Raw genomic sequence first — 19,849 nt, 5'->3', positions numbered from 1 at the left:
CATTTGAAACATAAGACAAAGCCTGCTGGCGGACTTATCGCATGTTGGTTGACAGCTAATGTACTAGTGAAATTCAGAACAGTGGCATGAAGGGAAGAGAAGGGGCTACTTCTTGTGACAGACTCGGTTAGTAGCTAAACAAAGCTGTTTACTGTCAGTACATATTCCTACCGTTCATGCACAAAGTGAATTGTGCCACTGAAAATTCTAAACTGAAGTTTGCGACCACAAGAGGACAATTGTGAAAGATTGTTCAGTGTTCATAGTTTTATGAATAAAGAAGCTGAGTATAGAAAGGAGTTGTTGAAAGTACAACAAAAAATAGCAGATGCAATGAAAGTGTTGTAGAGGACGTCCAAGAGAATTTTAACCGAGCAAGTTGGCCATGCGGTTATAGTCGTGCAGCTGTGAAATTGTATTCGGAAGGTAGTGGGTTCAAATCCTACCGTTTGTTTTCTGTGGTTTCCCATTTTCACACCAGGCAAATGCTGGGGATGTACTTTAATTAAGGCCACAGCTGCTACCTTCCCAATCCTAGCCCTTTCCCATCTGTCCATTGCCAAAAACCTTCAATGTGTTACTGTGACATTAAACAAATAGCAAAAAGAAAAGGAAAAAGAAAGTAGAATAGAGACAGCATGAGGCAGAAGAAACTTCATTTGGTACACCAGGAAAAACATATAAAGGGAAAAAGCATGTAAGTAATATTTAAGATTTCGATGCACAATCCATGAATTTTACATTCTTCAGAAAACAACTCCATCAATATCTAAATTACGACCTGTGTCAGGAGAGAGGATTGGTTTCCAAGGAGGGTGTATCAGTTTGAGAAGTGTTGTAAAAGCATTAGGCTTCAACTAGAAGAAGATTAGAAATAATAGAAGGTTTTAATCAAGATCACCTCTACAGCGTCAGCTCAAAAGACCTGTACCAGGCCTCTCTGGTAACCACACACCATGACATGACAGCAGTTATCTTGTGAATAAATTTGTGAGTGAGTTGCTGCAGAAACAGAGTGTACTTCTGATGACTGATGGGGGATATCCAACAAGGAGATTAGCTGAAGAGGATGAAATGCCACATCAACGACACAACCAAACCAAATGAGAGAGATGATTTACGATCATCCTATTCCAGTGTCGGAAAACAAGTATCAAGATCTGGCTAGACTTTGCACTGAAAACCTTACATCTACAATGTTCCACAGCGAGTATCTAAACCTTACTTACTACTCCAAACACAGTGCTCTACCCTCCAAAATATCATAAGCGCTACAAAAGCTATCATAAGATAAACAATGCACTCGACAACCATAGGAAAACAATCATAAGTGATTTTCATAATTTTAAAGTACCTTTTCACAATGCTTGAATAAATACGCTGCCTAATATGACAATAAGGTGAAAAATTCATTTCTGGAATAGAATAAGAACCAAAATTGCCTACACTGTAAGTATTCGACTCAGTAATATTTTTTATTGTCTCCTGTAAAATTCATAATTATTTTGTTGCTTACGATACTTTGCCTTTCCAGTGACGATATTATGCCAGCTCCTGGTATCTAGCCGTGACATAATGAAGTAATATTTTGAGGATAGATGAAGAGCACATTACAAATTATAAAAGTGCACTAGCGAAAAAAATGACTTAACCTTCTTGGAGCCACGAGCGATGTGACCAGCTGTTCATGATCAGCTAGAAGAGGCTAGGGCTCTGCCGCCACTCTACTATTGTAAAGTGCCATGCTGTTTCTAGTGGAAAAATATGTGTTTTAAAATTTGCATATATCTTTTGATGTATACCAAATACCAGCAAGAAATTTTCTATATGCCAATTACATAGAATAAAAAATTGATGTAGAGTTATATAAAGAATTGAACACCTTTATTTATTGATATTATAGTTGCAGAACATTTTTATTTAAAAAAAACATTTTTGGTCTCAATATCTATTTTTTTAAATCATTTGCAGAATATATGTAATGATAGAGTATTTCTGAACAGAATTCTATAAAATGATTACTTAGCATGAGAGGAATAAAAACAATAAAAGAAAAAATTCAAATATATGTCACTGGTAAAAAGAAGGAAAATAAGATCATTCAACTCACGATCACTTGTTGAGCTGAAGACTTATCACCAGCGGTATGTTGTTTTATACTGTTCAGAGTTTTAGACCAATGTTGAAGCACTTGGAAGTATGGTTGTATATTTATGCTAACTCTAGTAGACACTATACAAATAATAATAATAATAATAATAATAATAATAATAATAATAATAATAATAATAATAATAATAATAATAATAATAATAATAATACAAAAAGAAAATCTGTTGAGTATTTTGTTGAAATTGGTCTAAGTTAAAAATATATTTTGTTTATTCAGGGCACTTATGAAGAGCTGCACATTTAATAAGCAGGCCTTTATCGCACTTGACATACATAGTTCACAACTTCTTTTGTAGAGAGCTACATACAATACACCGTCAACTTGCCTGACAAAATTTTACACCACACACAGCAATATTCATGTTAATTTTTTGTTTCCTGTCCAACCATTCAGCAGTGGCGGCTGGTGGTATGTGAAGCTGGGTGCTGTACCAACATTTTCATGTCACATTTTATAGCTTACAGAAATAACAAGAAACCTTATTGTTAAGTAATGAACTACATTCCTACTAAAACTTTAATATATCTGGCAATTACAACCCAGGAAATAAGAAGCTAATTATATACTCCAACTTGGCTTTGCGTCCCACTGACGACTTTTTACGGTTATCGGAGATGCTGAGGTGCCAGAGTTCTTTTACATGCCAGTAAATCTGCTGACAATATGGTTTTCCGTGGTTTCCTCTTTTCACACCAGGCAAATGCTGTCACTGTGCCTTAATAAAAGCCACGGTCGCTTCCAACTCCTAGCCCTTTCCTACCCCATCGTCGCCTACCCCATCTGCGTCGGTGCAACCTAAATGGAAGTTGTAAATTTTAAAAATGGGAATTAATTACCTTTGCGAGAGAACTGAAAGTAGGAATGAAGTAATCTCCGTTGAGTGGCGCAATCTAACAGAGACATTAAGAACTGTTTCTCAGTAGGGGACTTGCTAGTCTAATGCAACTCCCTGAGACCGATACTGGCGAGCATACTACCTGATGCAATACAGGCTTAGGCTTGTCCCTGCTGAGGTACACTGCGCCGCTCTGTCCGCTAGAGAGTTGCCGTAGGAGAACAAACCCCCTAAGTTTGATTGGAAGCGAGCAGCGTTTGTTGGTCCATTACGAAAGCATTAGTACAGCGAACGACCGAAGATGGTTCATTTTAACGTGGAATACTTGTTAGATTTATTAAACTAAAACATTAGAAGAAAAGACGACAAATGAAGAGTAAAATTATTGGGAGTTGTGCAACCCTGCAACAATACCACGCACCGCCCCTGCCATTCAGCATTCAGAGTTTCAATTATACTGGAGTGGAACTGGAGCCTAGTCATTTTCTTCCCATTACAGTTTTCTAAATAAAACAAATATGAATTTAAAACCATTCTCAAAATGATATTGATAGCAACTCTTTTCCAGAATTTCAGAATCTTACATTTATCTAAATTAAAGTACACAATTATTTCATTTGTATCAATGCCCCCCATATACCAGTAATGATTATAATCTGAGATCACATTAGGTTCATTCATGAGTTGATTTCTGTTTCTAGCAATTGCAATTAGTTCTATTTCTGTTGCAGCTCCACATGTACTTATAAGCACAATTTGATAATTCTGAGATATTTTTCTGTTAGATCCGACTAGAAAATTTGGCCCCTGTCTGAAACATTTATTACAAACTAATTTGCATGGATTTTTACACTGTATCTGGTAGTCGCTTCATGTTTCTTTGTATAGTGCTAGTAATACATGTTCCAACTGAATATCAATGTTTCACAAGGGGGAGTGATGTAAAATAATTACCTGTGTAAATGTGAAAACCTTTGATAAAATAATTGTATAGAGACAGAAGTTTTGTCACTACAGTGTAGGTCAGTCCATTATTTTTATTTTGTTTTTGTCTTCAGTGGATTTTTCTCCTCGCTACATAAAATCCCTACACAATACTTACTAACTGCATCTCACAATATCCAAAATTTTATCCCCCACTTGTGATGGTGCTTATTCAGCACATATAAGAGTAGCTGTGTATGACATTTAGTTCTAAGTAAATTTTCATCCATACTGGTGAGAAGTATAATGATGTTTGAATAGACTATTAGCATGGTCTGCAAGAGGCTGAAACTGAGTACAGGTAATATAGTTTGGAGAGTGAGGAGGAGAAAACTTACTGTTTTCAACTAAGTGAAAACAATTTAAAAGAAGCTGAAACCTATTCCATAAAAACATTTCAACAAACCAAGGAGTAATGAAATAGTCTACAGTATTTCAGAACAAAACAATGGTAGGCTTTCTTATCAGTTCAATCAATCAATCAATCAATCAATCAATCAATCAATCAATCAATCAATCAATCAATCAATCAATCAATCAATCAATCAATCAATCAATCAATCAATCCATCAATCAATCAATCAATCAATCCTGATCTGCATTTAGGGCAGTCGCCCAGGTGGCAGATTCCCTATCTGTTGTTTTCCTAGCCTTTTCCTAAATGATTTCAAAGAAATTGGAAATTTATTGAATGTCTCCCTCGGTTATTCCAATCCCTAACTCCCCTTCCTATAAATGAATATTTGACCCAATTTTTCCTCTTGAATTCCAACTTTATCTTCATATTCTACTTTTATAAACGTCACTCAAAATTCGTCTACTAATGTCGTTCCATGCCATCTCTCCGCTGACAGCTCGGAACATACCACTTACATGTCATAAACCTCATTTTAGGTCCGTATTGAAAAATTTTTAACAGTTCAACAATAATAAAGGTGTTTCAATTTATTCCACCTATTCAATACTTATATTTGTCACTTATAGTTGTTACATAATTAAATTCTTAGTTACATGGGACATGTTTCGCCCTCAATTAAGGGCATCTTCAGCCTAAATACAATAATCAAAAATACAACTAAATTAAAAGTGGAAGTTAAATACAATCATCAAAAATACAACTAAAATAAAAAGTGGAAGTTAAAAGTTTAGTCTGTTATTAAAATTCGGAACAATAAAAATGTGAAAAATGATAAAATAAAAAGATGCTAATGGAAAACTGTCTTATGATTAAACTATAATCTTGTCGGAGACTAAAACTTCTATTAAAATTCTAATTAAAACAGTTCATATAAAATATTGGAAAATCAAAGTGGTAGTAATAAAAAGCCAACGACATGAGGGCGTGTACACAAGCATAAACTTGATTGTCATGAATACAATCTTTTCAAGGCCGCTGATGAAATTCGTAGCAAGTAAGGCAGAAGCGTCTATTGAAAAATTGTAAGAGGCCGTTAGCACCGGTAGGTAATAAAATGGCTGAATCCTTGCCAGAAAATGTCAACAGATGCAGAAATAAGTTTTCTGTAAGAGAAGGAAAAGAAGAAATAAGAAATTGAACGTAAGGAGAGAATTCAGTCTTACATAATTTTGAAACAGATGAGGACTTACATGTAAGTGGAAGTTGTTATTTGTTAACTACTGTTGAGTTGGTTGCTGCCCGTCTGTTAGCTGTGAGTCTGGTGTTATAACTGTGCTGCAGAGGCGGTAGTGAACTCGGAGGGGAAGGAATAGGGGAGTGCGGAAGGGAGGAGAGGATGGGTGGAGTCAAATGTGACGAGGCTGACAAAGGGGCGGAGTCAACTGCATTGCTGGAAGTAGGCCTAATATCTGTAGGTATGGGAGGAGTATTAGGGTTTGAAGAATTAAATATATTAGGTATCCTAAATTTATTCGAACTAACTGACTTTAATAATTCCGGCATTAATTCATGTAGCATACTTTTATTGTCCGTGGTTTCATTGAGATTCTTTTGCTTATTGTACGTCTGATCTAAATAGATGTATAAACTTTCTAATTCGTTCAGCATTCTTCCTTTTTGTATGTTTCTAATTATCGCTAAGTCTTTCTCTATGGATTCAAATCTGTGACCAGTCTCCCTCATATGCAAACTCATCGCTGAGTATTTCCTATGTTTTTCCGCGTTAACATGTTCCATGTATCTTGTCATAAAATTTCTCCCAATATGCAATTATATAACGTTCACTTAGCGGTGACTCAGGATTTAGCCCCATTAGAATGGCAGTCTTTTTATCAACACATGGAACACAAATTAACATACGCACTTAGTAAGAAACAGGTACATTGAATAAGAAATTGAATCATTTAATAGACACACAAATACGTCGTAGTAAACAAACGAAACAAGAACAAATTAAGGGCCCATCGGACAATGTTACTCCCACGGTAGTTAACTTGACCAAGGTAAAATTTACGGAAGGAGAGAATGACCTACTTAAAAGGGGTCCAAAATACAATTGGCCTAATAAAGATAGAGAAATAGATATCATTAACACAGTTGCACAAGCGGAGGCGAACATATCAAAACTCCCACGCGATGTACAAGACGAAGTAAGATTGGAGTTAAAGAAGAAATTACCCAGACTGGCTAAAGAAATTTATTCCAATTTTGATCCCAAACAACAGAAAACAATAAAAAACATGAAATCGAAAATTGAAGATAACAATATTATAGTAACCAAGGCTGACAAGGGGGGTGCGATCGTTTTGATGGATAAAGATACATATATCAAGAAAACTGAAGAATTTTTTGATAATAAAAAATACACATTAGTAACAAAAAATCCGCTAGCTAGAATTCAACGCAACTTAAAAGCCTTACTTAAAAGATCCACATCTCTCTTTACTGAACAAGAACAATTAAAACTTGTCAATATGAATCCTAGGCTCCCGGAAACTAGAGCTATGCCCAAAATACATAAAAAAGATATTCCGATTCGTCCGATTATCAATTGCCGTAATTCTCCCACGTATAAAGTATCCAAATACATTCACAATTTTTTGAAAAGACATTACACTTTTAATAATAAACAACCATTAAGAAATTCCATTGACTTGTGTGACATTTTGCTTGGATTTGGCGTACTTCCAAACCAGATGATGTGTTCGTATGACGTAGTGAATATGTTCCCGAATATTCCGACAGATAAAACTCTTAATATCATTCATGATAATATTTGTAAACACAGTAATCTTAGTAAAATGGAAGTAGAAGAATTCACTAGATTGTTAAAGTTCGTATTAGACAATAATTACTTCACATCTAACAATAATATTTATAAACAGAATGGATTAGCAATGGGTGACCCAATATCGGGCATCCTTGCCGACATATTTATGGATTCAATCGAACACAATGAAATAATAGCAAAAATTAAAGGAATAGATTTATGGTTGAGATATGTAGATGATACATTTGTAATCAAAAACAAAGATGTCACTAATAGTCAAGAAATCTTAAATAAATTAAATGAAATCGAAAATTTGAAATTCACGAGAGAGGACGAAGTCGATAACTCATTGAATTTTCTAGATATAACAGTTACACGTAAGGTTAACACTTTTGATTTCCAAATATTTAGAAAACCGACACAATCATCTACAACTATAAACAATTCCTCTTTACACCCGAGTTCACATAAACAAGCATCTTTTCACAGTCTAATTTATAGAGCACTTAGAATCCCTCTATCTCCCAAGAATTTGAAGAAAGAATTAAATTATATTAGATACCTCGCTAAACAAAATGGTTTCAAAATAGAAATGATCAACAAATTAATCAATAAAATTAAGAACAAATTATCTACGAATCTGATACCAGAAAAGACCAAAAAAACTGAGTATGCTACATTCACTTTTAATAATCCAGCTATACACCAGATTACTAGCGTATTCAAGAAACATAATTTTAATATAGCTTTTAGAACTACTAATACTAACCAGTCCATATTCTTTAATCATAAAAAAAGTTAATTATGATAAGAATCGTTATTTAGGATCGGGAGTATACAGACTTAAATGTACTCAGTGTAATTTTTCATATGTTGGACAGACTGGGAGAAATTTTATGACAAGATACATGGAACATGTTAACGCGGAAAAACATAGGAAATACTCAGCGATGAGTTTGCATATGAGGGAGACTGGTCACAGATTTGAATCCATAGAGAAAGACTTAGCGATAATTAGAAACATACAAAAAGGAAGAATGCTGAACGAATTAGAAAGTTTATACATCTATTTAGATCAGACGTACAATAAGCAAAAGAATCTCAATGAAACCACGGACAATAAAAGTATGCTACATGAATTAATGCCGGAAGTATTAAAGTCAGTTAGTTCAAATAAATTTAGGATACCTAATATATTTAATTCTTCAAACCCTAATACTCCTCCCATACCTACAGATATTAGGCCTACTTCCAGCAATGCAGTTGACTCCGCCCCTTTGTCAGCCTCGTCACATTTGACTCCACCCATCCTCTCCTCCCTTCCGCACTCCCCTATTCCTTCCCCTCCGAGTTCACTACCGCCTCTACAGCACAGTTATAACACCAGACTCAGAGCCAACAGACGGGCAGCAACCAACTCAACAGTAGTTAACAAATAACAACTTCCACTTACATGTAAGTCCTCATCTGTTTCAAAATTATGTAAGACTGAATTCTCTCCTTACGTTCAATTTCTTATTTCTTCTTTTCCTTCTCTTACAGAAAACTTATTTCTGCATCTGTTGACATTTTCTGGCAAGGATTCAGCCATTTTATTACCTACCGGTGCTAACGGCCTCTTACAATTTTTCAATAGACGCTTCTGCCTTACTTGCTACGAATTTCATCAGCGGCCTTGAAAAGATTGTATTCATGACAATCAAGTTTATGCTTGTGTACACGCCCTCATGTCGTTGGCTTTTTATTACTACCACTTTGATTTTCCAATATTTTATATGAACTGTTTTAATTAGAATTTTAATAGAAGTTTTAGTCTCCGACAAGATTATAGTTTAATCATAAGACAGTTTTCCATTAGCATCTTTTTATTTTATCATTTTTCACATTTTTATTGTTCCGAATTTTAATAACAGACTAAACTTTTAACTTCCACTTTTTATTTTAGTTGTATTTTTGATGATTGTATTTAACTTCCACTTTTAATTTAGTTGTATTTTTGATTATTGTATTTAGGCTGAAGATGCCCTTAATTGAGGGCGAAACATGTCCCATGTAACTAAGAATTTAATTATGTAACAACTATAAGTGACAAATATAAGTATTGAATAGGTGGAATAAATTGAAACACCTTTATTATTGTTGAACTGTTACATACCACTTAGTCGAGCAGCTCTTCTTCTTTCTCTCAATTCCTCCCAGCCCAAACTTTGCAACATTTTTGTAATGCTACTCATCCTTACTACAACCTCTAAACACCCTCATAACCATGTGCAGAGATCTGTACCCTTTATTTATAATCCCATTTATGTGATTACCCCAATGAAGATCTTTCCTTATATTAACACCTAGACACTTACAATGATCCCCAAAAGGAACTTTCACCCCATCAACGCAGTAATTAAAACTGAGAGGACTTTTCCTATTTGTGAAACTCACAACCTGACTTTTAACCCCATTTATCAACATACCATTGCCTGCTGTCCATCTCACAACATTTTCGAGGTCACGCTGCAGTTGCTCACAATCTTGTAACTTATTTATCACTCTATAGAGAATAACATCATCCGCAAAACGCTTTACCTCCGATTGCACTCCTTTACCCATATCATTTATATATATATATAAGAAAACATAAAGGTCCGATAATACTGCCTTGAGGAATTCCCCTCTTAATTATTACAGGGTCAGATAAAGCTTCACCTACTCTAATTCTCTGAGATCTATTTTCTAGAAATATAGCAACCCATTCAGTCACTCTTTTGTCTAGTCCCATTGCATTCATTTTTGCCAGTAGTCTCCCATGATCCACCCTATCAAATGCTTTAGACAGGTCAATCGTGATACAGTCCATTTGACCTCCAGAATCCAAGATATCTGCTATATCTTGCTGGAATCCTACAAGTTGAGCTTCAGTGGAATAACCCTTCCTAAAACCGAACTGCCTTCTATCAAACCAGTTATTAATTTCACAAACTTGTCTAAAATAATCAGAAAGAATGCCTTCCCAAAGCTTACATACAATGCATGTCAAACTTACTGGCCTGTAATTTTCAGCTTTATGTCTATCATCCTTTCCTTTATATACAGGGCTTACTGTAGCAACTCTCCTTCATCTGGTATAGCTCCTCTGACCAAACAATAACGAAATAAGTACTTCAGATATAGTACTATATCCCAACCCATTGTCTTTAGTATATCCCCAGAAATCTGATCAATTCCAGCCGCTTTTCTAGTTTTCAACTTTTGTATCTTATTGTAAATGTCATTATTATCATATGTAAATTTTAATACTTCTTTGGCCTTAGTCTCCTCCTCTATCTGGACATTATCCTTGTAACCAACAATCTTTACATACTGCTGACTGAATACTTCTGCCTTTTGAAGATCCTCACATACACGCTCTCCTTGTTCATTAATTATTCCTGGAACGTCTTTCTTGGAACCTGTTTCTGCCTTAAAATACCTATACATACCCTTCCATTTTTCACTAAAATTTGTATGACTGCCATTTATGCTTGCCATCATGTTATCCTTAACTGCCTTCTTTGCTAGATTCAATTTTCTAGTAAGTTCCTTCAATTTCTCCTTACTTCCACAGCCATTTCTAACTCTATTTCTTTCCAGTCTGCACCTCCTTCTTAGTCTCTTTATTTCTCTATTATAATAAGGTGAGTCCTTACCATTCCTTACCACCACATATTCCATATGCAGTTCCCTTATTTCATTAATTGTGGTTTCTGCGATTATAGGGTTTAGCAGAGAAAAAGTGAAAAATAAAAAAGAAGTATGATATGGGTGGAAAATCAGATGGAGGGGCATGTTGAGATCCAGGAAGTTCCATGAAGGGGACAAGAGGTTGAGGAATGTTGTCAGTTTCATTGGGAGAAATTTTCATAAAATGTTATTCAGAACTTCTGCTGCTGCCACCACCACCACCACCACCACCACCACCACCACCACCACCACCACCACCACCACCACCACCACCACCACCACCACCACCACCACCAGTTTCATCTATCACCACATTCACAGCAGCAATAAAATTAGACAGTGCCATTATAAATAAATAAATGTCTCTTCTTTAGCTGTGGTGATCCAGGGGATGTGTCTGGTATGATTTCGACACTATTCTCTGAACTAAATTCACTATCGCTATTTGATAACAAATCATCTGCATTAACTTCACACTATTCCAAATAATCCATTTATTTATCATCATCTATACCCACTGAAAAAATTTCATGAGAACCACTTGCCATTTTGATTTCTCAAATCAACTCACTGCAAGGAGCATCTCTTACTGAATAGTTAGCTGTATTTCTAAACACAGGGAACAACTCCTGTGAAAATTAGAACACCCTTATCAAACTCCCAAAGAGTTGTCAAGCACACAAGAATCAGCGCTGGCAACTTTCGACTAGTTTTAAAGGCCTAGCTGCTCGGCTTTGTCAGTTTAAAGGGTTGGTGCTCACACTACAGCTTGGCTCCAAGGGAGTTAATTTGACTTCAGTGGTTATTGCACCCACTCACATAGACTGAGTGGACCTCGAACCAGTGTTCAGATTCGGGTAAAAAATTCATGACCTGGCTAAGAATTGAACATGGGGCCTGCAGGTAAGTGGCAGACTCACCACCCTAAGACTATGTATGACATATTTTCTAAATACTTTTATCAAATAAGTATTTCATTTTTTTATGTTCTTTTGTTTGACATGTTTAAAAGGGCTGATAATCTTATTGTTTTGCCACTTATACAACTACTGCCATGACATTAGGAAATTTTGCTGTAACTAAATGAAATTATTACAGATCAAGAATTTCATTGGAATAAATATATTTTCATTGTAAGAAAGTGAGATGATTTCAGAAATGTTGGTTGTTTTAAGAAGTGATAAATAAGATACTTTACAACCAAAGAAGGCAAAACTTGCATTTTCAATTTTAAGTTTGTATTTATAGGTATTGAATGCCTTTTCTCATTTAATGAAGTCTGTACTATCATACAATGGACTACTTCTGTTCTCTTTTGCAGCACCTAATGAATACCATATGGATACAGCAGAAGCTAAGATATATGTTATTTCATCATCCAATGTTGTTAAGTTCAATTTCTTGAACAGTGAAGCGGAAGTCAATGATAGGCAATCTGATGTAAGTAAAATTATATGGTAAATTAAGTGCTTAATACTGTATAAAAAAGTATGAGAGATGATTAATTCTGAATACCTCTCTAGTGAAAAATTCTTCTTGTCAATTTGCAAACTCAAACCTTGATTTAGCAAGTAATACCAAGAAGTATGAATTTGGTATCACTATTTTGATATTATACTGGGGGTAAAAAAATTCAGAACCCAAATATCTAAACATGATAGAAGAGATCAAAATAGACATGTTTTATTATATAACCATAGGTCAAAAGTTGATAATTGAGGTACTTTCTGACATGAATGATTGATAATAACACTATTACATTTCAATTTAATAAATTGTAATCTTTTTCAAAAACTGTTCCAAAGTGTGGCCTCCTGCTGCAATACAAGCTTGTTCTCCTGACTTCACCCCCCTCTCCCCTCCACCCTTTTTGTAGTGGCACTTGAAGAGCCTACTGTTGTATCAGACTCCAACTGAATTGGAGAAAGAGCTTGTCACTCAGATACATGCAGCTACTTACTCTCTACAGCCTGAAGTCTTTGAACATGTTAGGCAGGCAAAGGTAAGTCATTGCTGAGCTTCTATTGCAGCAGGACGCTACACTTCTGAACAATTTTTGCAAAGGCTTAAAATGAAATTGAAATGTAATTGTTTCATTCTCAATCATATAAAAAAATCAAAAAGTCTATTTCTGTCTATTTCCGACCTACGATTATCTTACTTATTTTGACTTATTCCTCTCATTCCCACTGGAAAATAGGACATCCATGAAATATCTCCATTGTGATCGTCGACTTGCCAATGCTTTAACTTCCTTCCAAGTCTTCCCTACTTTAAGAGCCTCCCCTTCTACAGTCCTCCTCCAGGTCGTCCTAGGATGACCTCTCCTCTGTGCCCCTTGTGGATTACATTCCAATGCTGTATGTTCTATAGATCCCGCTGGCTTTCTCAAAGTATGACCTATCCATTACCTCCACTTGATTTCCACTGCGACTGGAACTTGATTTGCTGTTATCCATAGCTCGTCATGGGATGTAATTTCAGGCCATCTGATGTTTACGATGCATCATAAGCAATGGTTTATAAATGTCTGCTAGAGATTAGTGATAGTTCATGTAACCTTCCAAGTTTCACAAGCATATAAAATGACTGATTTAACATTTGTATTGAAAATTTTTATTTTCGTCTTCCTTGAAATGTTGTTATTCTTCCACACTGCATACAGCTGCATGAAGACTCTATTTGCTTTCCTTATTCTGGCTCTCACATCCTCTTCCGCCCTTCCTTCTCTTGTCACTACACTTCCCAAGTAGGTAAATGTTTTAACCTCTTCAATTTCTTCTCCTGCCACAAACAATCTTTCATCAATTTTAGCATTTACTCTCATTTTGTTGGTCTTAACAACATTTATATTGAGTCCTGCAGCCTCTGCTTCCTACCACAATCCTTCTAACTTGTGTTTCATATCACTAATTCTTGAAGACAAAAGACAAATATCTCTGCAAATTCTAAATCTTCCAGACTTTTCCCCATTCCCCATTGTATTCCCCTTTTCCTTCTACCCAACATTTTTCTCATGACATTATTGAGCACCACTAAAAATATTGTTGGTGAAAGAATGCATCCCTGGCAAACTCCACTTGTGACATTCACATAATCTGTGAGCTTTCCCATATGTACTACTTTGCATCTGTACCCTTCATACATTTCCTTCATGAGATTCAAGATCTTATGCAGCACTCCATATTTCACCAAGGTTTTTCACATTACGGTCCTATTTACTAAATCAAATGCTCTTTCTAAATCTATGAATGTCAAGTACAATGTGGCCTGCCATTCATTATTTTGCTCTAGAATTATTCTTAGCGTATTTATTAGATCAACACAGCTGCGCTGTCTATGGAAACCAGCTTGTTATTTTCGAAGACGCTGCTCAATTTAGTCCTTTACTTTGTTTAGAATTATTCTAGAGAGAATTTTACTTGGTATGCTCAGTAGTGTTATTCGTCTCCAATCCTTACACACTCTGATGTCACCTTTTTTTTTGGGAAGTTTTACAATCAAACCCTCTTTCCAATCAGATGGATTTCTCTCTTCTTTCCATATTTTTCCCAATAATGGTATGAGCAAATTAATGGTGGCCTCTTCATCCACTTTTAGTATTTCTGGATCTATATTAGCTATACCTGCTGCTTTACCATTATTTGTTTCAATGCTATCCTAACTTCAAGCCTTCTTGGGGGATTTTAGTGTACCATTTGCCACCGAGGTAGACACCTCATTTGCAAATAAAGAGATTTTGATTTTTGATCTATCTCTATTCTTGAGTCTTCACTATCTAAGCCTTAATTTACTTCTTGCATTTCTTGCTCATTTTGATCATCTTTGTTTAAAATTTCTGAAAAATACACTTGCCATCTTCTCAGTTGTTCTTCATGTGATAACAACATATTTACTTGCTTATCCCTCACTGGTTTACTCTTCCTATAACCTCCTCTTGACAACTTCCTTGTAATAATATAGAGTTGTTTCATATCATCCTTCTTCTCAGCTTCCTCTGCAATTTGTGCCTGCTGGTCAATCCATCTTCTTTTATCGGTCCTCACACTCCTCTTAACCATTTTTTCAATTTCCGAATACAGTATTTCTTTTGGACTTCTGACTTCTGCTGTCTTCCTTAGACATCCAGTCTTTCTGTTGATAGCTCCTATAACCAATTACTTTTTCACACATTTGTATGTAAGTGTTCTTAACATTTTCCCAAGTTCTTTCCATACTCAACTTTTTTGATGCAGCCATTATTTTCAATTTAAACTCAGTTTCTTTGAGATTTGAAAGGACTTCAAACCGATTTTTCAACTCCAGACTAAATTCTTTCCTCCTCTTTTCATTGTTTAACTTTTGTATGTTAAACGTCTTTTTTCTAGTTGCAAACTTTTTTGATGCCGCTTTTATTTTCAATTTAAACTCAGCTACTATTACTATAGATGTTGATCACTACCAACATCAGCTCCTCTTCTATTCCTCATATCTGGCAATGATCTTCTAAATTTCTTACTAATAGCTACAGGGTCGATCTGATTTTCTATTTTGTGATCTGCTTATACCCATGTAATCTTATGACACATTTTGTGAGGAAAGATTGTCCCTCCAATCACCATTTCCTGTCAGGCACACAAATTTACAAATCTCTCTCCATTATCATTCATTTAATTTAATCCATGTTTCCTTATCACATGCTCTAGTCCCTCATTATATGATCCGATCTTTGCATTCATATCAGCCATAATAATAGCAATATATCCTTTTTATATTCTTCATAGTTTCATTTAATTGATGATAAAATTGATCCTTCATGTCGGCATCAAATACTTCTGTTGGTGCATAACAAACTACTATTATTACATTTTAAATATTACCTTGAAATCTAGCTATCATCATTCTGTCTGAGATGGAAATCCATCCAATTAAACTGTTCTTGGATGTCCTACTTAGCAACATACCCACTCCATTTCTCTGTTCAGCATCCTTCCCAGACTGTCCAGAATAAATAAATGTGTTCCCAGTTTGCATCATAATCTCTCCAAACTTGCACCACCTCACTTTGCTTAAGCCAAGTATTTCCAAGCCATAATTTTGTATCCTTTTCTCAACCTGCTTTAGTTTACCTTCCTCTGTCAAAGTTCTAACATTCCAACAACCAATTCTCATGTTCCATTTTGGGCCAAAGTTTGTCATCGAGGTATTCATCCAGTTCCATTTCACTTCAGTTTCTTTAATGAGTGGATTTAAGATGTGCAAGTTATTAGCCCACAGCACCCGAGCCTGGTGGTGGGGCTGCCACCTGAGCCTCCAAGCCTGGCATTTTTTGTAGGGGTTGTTCCCTTAGTCTTTGAGGATCCCCTTGTCTGCCAGATTTGCCATTCCAAAGGTCTCCTTCTCCGCCGCATCTGCCATTGAGGACTTAATCAGGGCCCCGTTAGCCGTGACTTTTCCTGAAGGGTCTTCACAGCTACTGTAGCAGTCCTGGGGCACACACAGTCCCCGCTGTACTTCACTCTACAGGCAGCCCCTACTTCATGCCATTGCCCACCTCCCACGATGTGGACGAGGGGTTGAACTTATGGGAGGCTAGGATTATGTTATCAAACATATTTGATTTAGTGTCTTCCATCATCTCTAGAAGTGATCAGATATGTTTCACTCTGCCGAACATGGTGTTGTTCCTATCGGTGAACTCCCTGCTTGTTCACAGTCCTCAGAAAGGGGATTGTGCGGTATGCCATCAACTTTATTTTCCCTGACCTCGGCCTTTGTTTTATGGGCACACGCATTGCTGTTAGCTGACCTTATATGCATGTTCATTGCTGCAGTTGAATTTCAGCTGTTCCCAATTGTGTGTGTTTTGTTCTTTTCTTAATTATATAATATATATATATACACTGACTGACAGAGCAAATGCAACACCAAGAAGGAGTGGTTCGAAAGGGATGAAAGTTGGGAAAAAAACAGAGACGGCACGGACGAATAATTGATGTTTATTTCAAACCGATATGCAGGTTACACAATGCGCACGGCATCGACTCAGTAGGATGCAGGACCACCGCGAGCGGCGATGCACGCAGAAACACGTCGAGGTATAGAGTCAATAAGAGTGCGGATGGTGTCCTGAGGGATGGTTCTCCATTCTCTGTCAACCATTTGCCACAGTTGGTCGTCCGTACGAGGCTGGGGCAGAGTTTGCAAACGGCGTCCAATGAGATCCCACACGTGTTCGATTGGTGAGAGATCCGGAGAGTACGCTGGCCATGGAAGCATCTGTACACCTCGTAGAGCCTGTTGGGAGATGCGAGCAGTGTGTGGGCGGGCATTATTCTGCTGAAACAGAGCATTGAGCAGCTCCTGAGGGTACGGGAGTGCCACCGGCCGCAGGACATGCTGCACGTAGCGGTGGGCATTTAACGTGCCTTGAATACGCACTAGAGGTGACGTGGAATCATACGCAATAGCGCCCCAAACCATGATGCCGCGTTGCCTAGCGGTAGGGCGCTCCACAGTTACTGCCGGATTTGACCTTTCTCCACGCCGACGCCACACTCGTCTGCGGTGACTATCACTGACAGAACAGAAGCGTGAGTCATCGGAGAACACGACGTTCCGCCATTCCCTCATCCAAGTCGCTCTAGCCCGGCACCATGCCAGGCGTGCACGTCTATGCTGTGGAGTCAATGGTAGTCTTCTGAGCGGACGCCGGGAGTGCAGGCCTCCTTCAACCAATCGACGGGAAATTGTTCTAGTCGATATTGGAACAGCCAGGGTGTCTTGCACATGCTGAAGAATGGCGGTTGACGTGGCGTGCGGGGCTGCCACCGCTTGGCGGCGGATGCGCCGATCCTCGCGTGCTGATGTCACTCGGGCTGCGCCTGGACCCCTCGCACGTGCCAAATGTCCCCGCGCCAACCATCTTCGCCACAGGCGCTGCACCGTGGACACATCCCTATGGGTATCGGCTGCGATTTGACGAAGCGACCAACCTGCCCTTCTCAGCCCGATCACCATACCCCTCGTAAAGTCGTCTGTCTGCTGGAAATGCCTCCGTTGACGGCGGCCTGGCATTCTTAGCTATACACGTGTCCTGTGGCACACGACAACACGTTCTACAATGACTGTCGGCTGAGAAATCACGGTACGAAGTGGGCCATTCGCCAATGCCGTGTCCCATTTATCGTTCGCTACGTGCGCAGCACAGCGGCGCATTTCACATCATGAGCATACCTCAGTGACGTCAGTCTACCCTGCAATTGGCATAAAGTTCTGATCACTCCTTCTTGGTGTTGCATTTGCTCTGTCGGTCAGTGTATAATTATAAGATCATGTGTTTTCAATGGTACAGCTTATCTTTATGTATAAGTATCAACTCAGTCAGCTTGTGAAGTTCAAAGATAGTTTCAAGAAAGATTTCTGGGTGCAGGCATTCCAAGTCATGAAATAGTTCAAGAAACTGGAAGTATCTAGCCTAAGAATAAAAACAAAAAGCAGTATAGGATTCTTACCAAAGAAAAATTAGATGATGTTGATCATCGTTTGGAAAAATTTCCTATAAGGCACTTTGTTGTCTTGCACGAGTGGAAATTTCATACAATCTGTGCAAAAGGCTACTAAATTATTACAATTAAAGCTGTATAAATTAACCATTCAGGCCGGTTCGACATACATATCACGTCCGCGGGACTCCACTCGTTCAGCCGGTTCGACGTACCACAAACGGCCAGTGCGGGCAGAAGCTAGAATGCCTATTACTCATGTAACACTGCTGCTTCGTAGGATTTGTTTTCACCTTATGAATCGAAAATTTATGTACTTTAAAGCCATCTCTGTTTCATAATTAGAACTAACACGATATTGATCAAATTCTTTTGCATTTGAATCATAATGAAATGGCGTATAGCTTTTAGTGCCGGGAGTGTCCGAGGACATGTTCGGCTCGCCAGGTCCAGGTCTTTTGATTTGACGCCCGTAGGCGACCTGTGTCGTGATAAGGATGAAATGATGATGAAGACGACACATACACCCAGCCCCCGTGCCAGCGAAATTAACCAATGATGGTTTTAATTCCCGACCCTGCCGGGAGTCGAACCTGGGACCCCTGTGACCAAAGGCCAGCACGCTAACCATTTAGCCATGGAGTTGGACTTTTGAATCATATCGATAAGGGATAGAACATGAGACACGCTCTATTTAGTTTCAAAGTAGTTTTTTATAAAGGGTATCACATCCTTTCCTGCCATCGCGATAATATTTTGTGAACTATATCTAACTTGAAAATTCATGCCACTTATGAAAGGGAAACACTGAAAGTAAATACTGCGCATATATTTTTTTGCTTTGCAGGCTAGCAGCTACTCAGTCGCAGAGGAATGGCTGGGCTGTCTCATTCTCTTACAGGCGTGGAGATTATTGGTTTGATATATTACAGTAGTGGAAGTGACATGTCGGGAAGCGATATTTTGGTAGTGATACTGACAGTGACTATGCATAGCAAGAGGTTGCTGGAGAAGTGGCAGACCATGCAGATGAAGAAGAAATAGCTTCAGCCGTAATAACTTTGTCTACTGTTCAGCGGTTGTGGCTAGAGGTAGATGTTGTCCCGAGCACACAAAAGATTCCCTTCATGGTGTGCCGGGTACAAGAAAGCATTTCGCATCTATTTTAAATGGTTTTTTTTTGCTATTTTTCAATGACAAAGTGATTGACCTAATTGTTCGAGAAACAAGTAGGTACACGGCAGAGTGTTTACTTGGCGCACCCCTGGAACCAAGGTTGCGTGCCCGGAAGTGGAAGCCAGTGGCAGGTGTGCCGCACCTCACTACCTTCATATCTTACTTTACTGATATCGCATTCCTTACGATGCCATAGATCAGTCAGTTATGACTGGTTAGTATTCTCTATGCCTAACTTGACGTGTAGCGATTAGACAGATGGCACCTCATGTAACAGAGGATTGCCAAAGCATTT

The 19,849-nt window shown here is 37.7% G+C and overlaps 1 protein-coding gene across 1 annotated transcript in view; it reads left to right on the top strand.

Annotated features, from left to right (window-relative positions):
* LOC136857948 (cadherin-AgCad1) overlaps positions 1-19,849 on the top strand; it is a 452,227-nt gene that overhangs the window by 380,477 nt on the left and 51,901 nt on the right. Inside the window, exon 29 of the mRNA XM_067137073.2 lies at positions 12,216-12,334. Coding sequence (XP_066993174.2) covers positions 12,216-12,334 — 119 coding nt within the window. The remainder of the gene's footprint in view (positions 1-12,215; positions 12,335-19,849) is intronic.

Source organism: Anabrus simplex, chromosome 1 (genome assembly GCF_040414725.1).
Source record: "Anabrus simplex isolate iqAnaSimp1 chromosome 1, ASM4041472v1, whole genome shotgun sequence".
NCBI lineage: Eukaryota > Metazoa > Arthropoda > Insecta > Orthoptera > Tettigoniidae > Anabrus > Anabrus simplex.
This window is presented reverse-complemented; position numbering and strand designations above follow the sequence as displayed.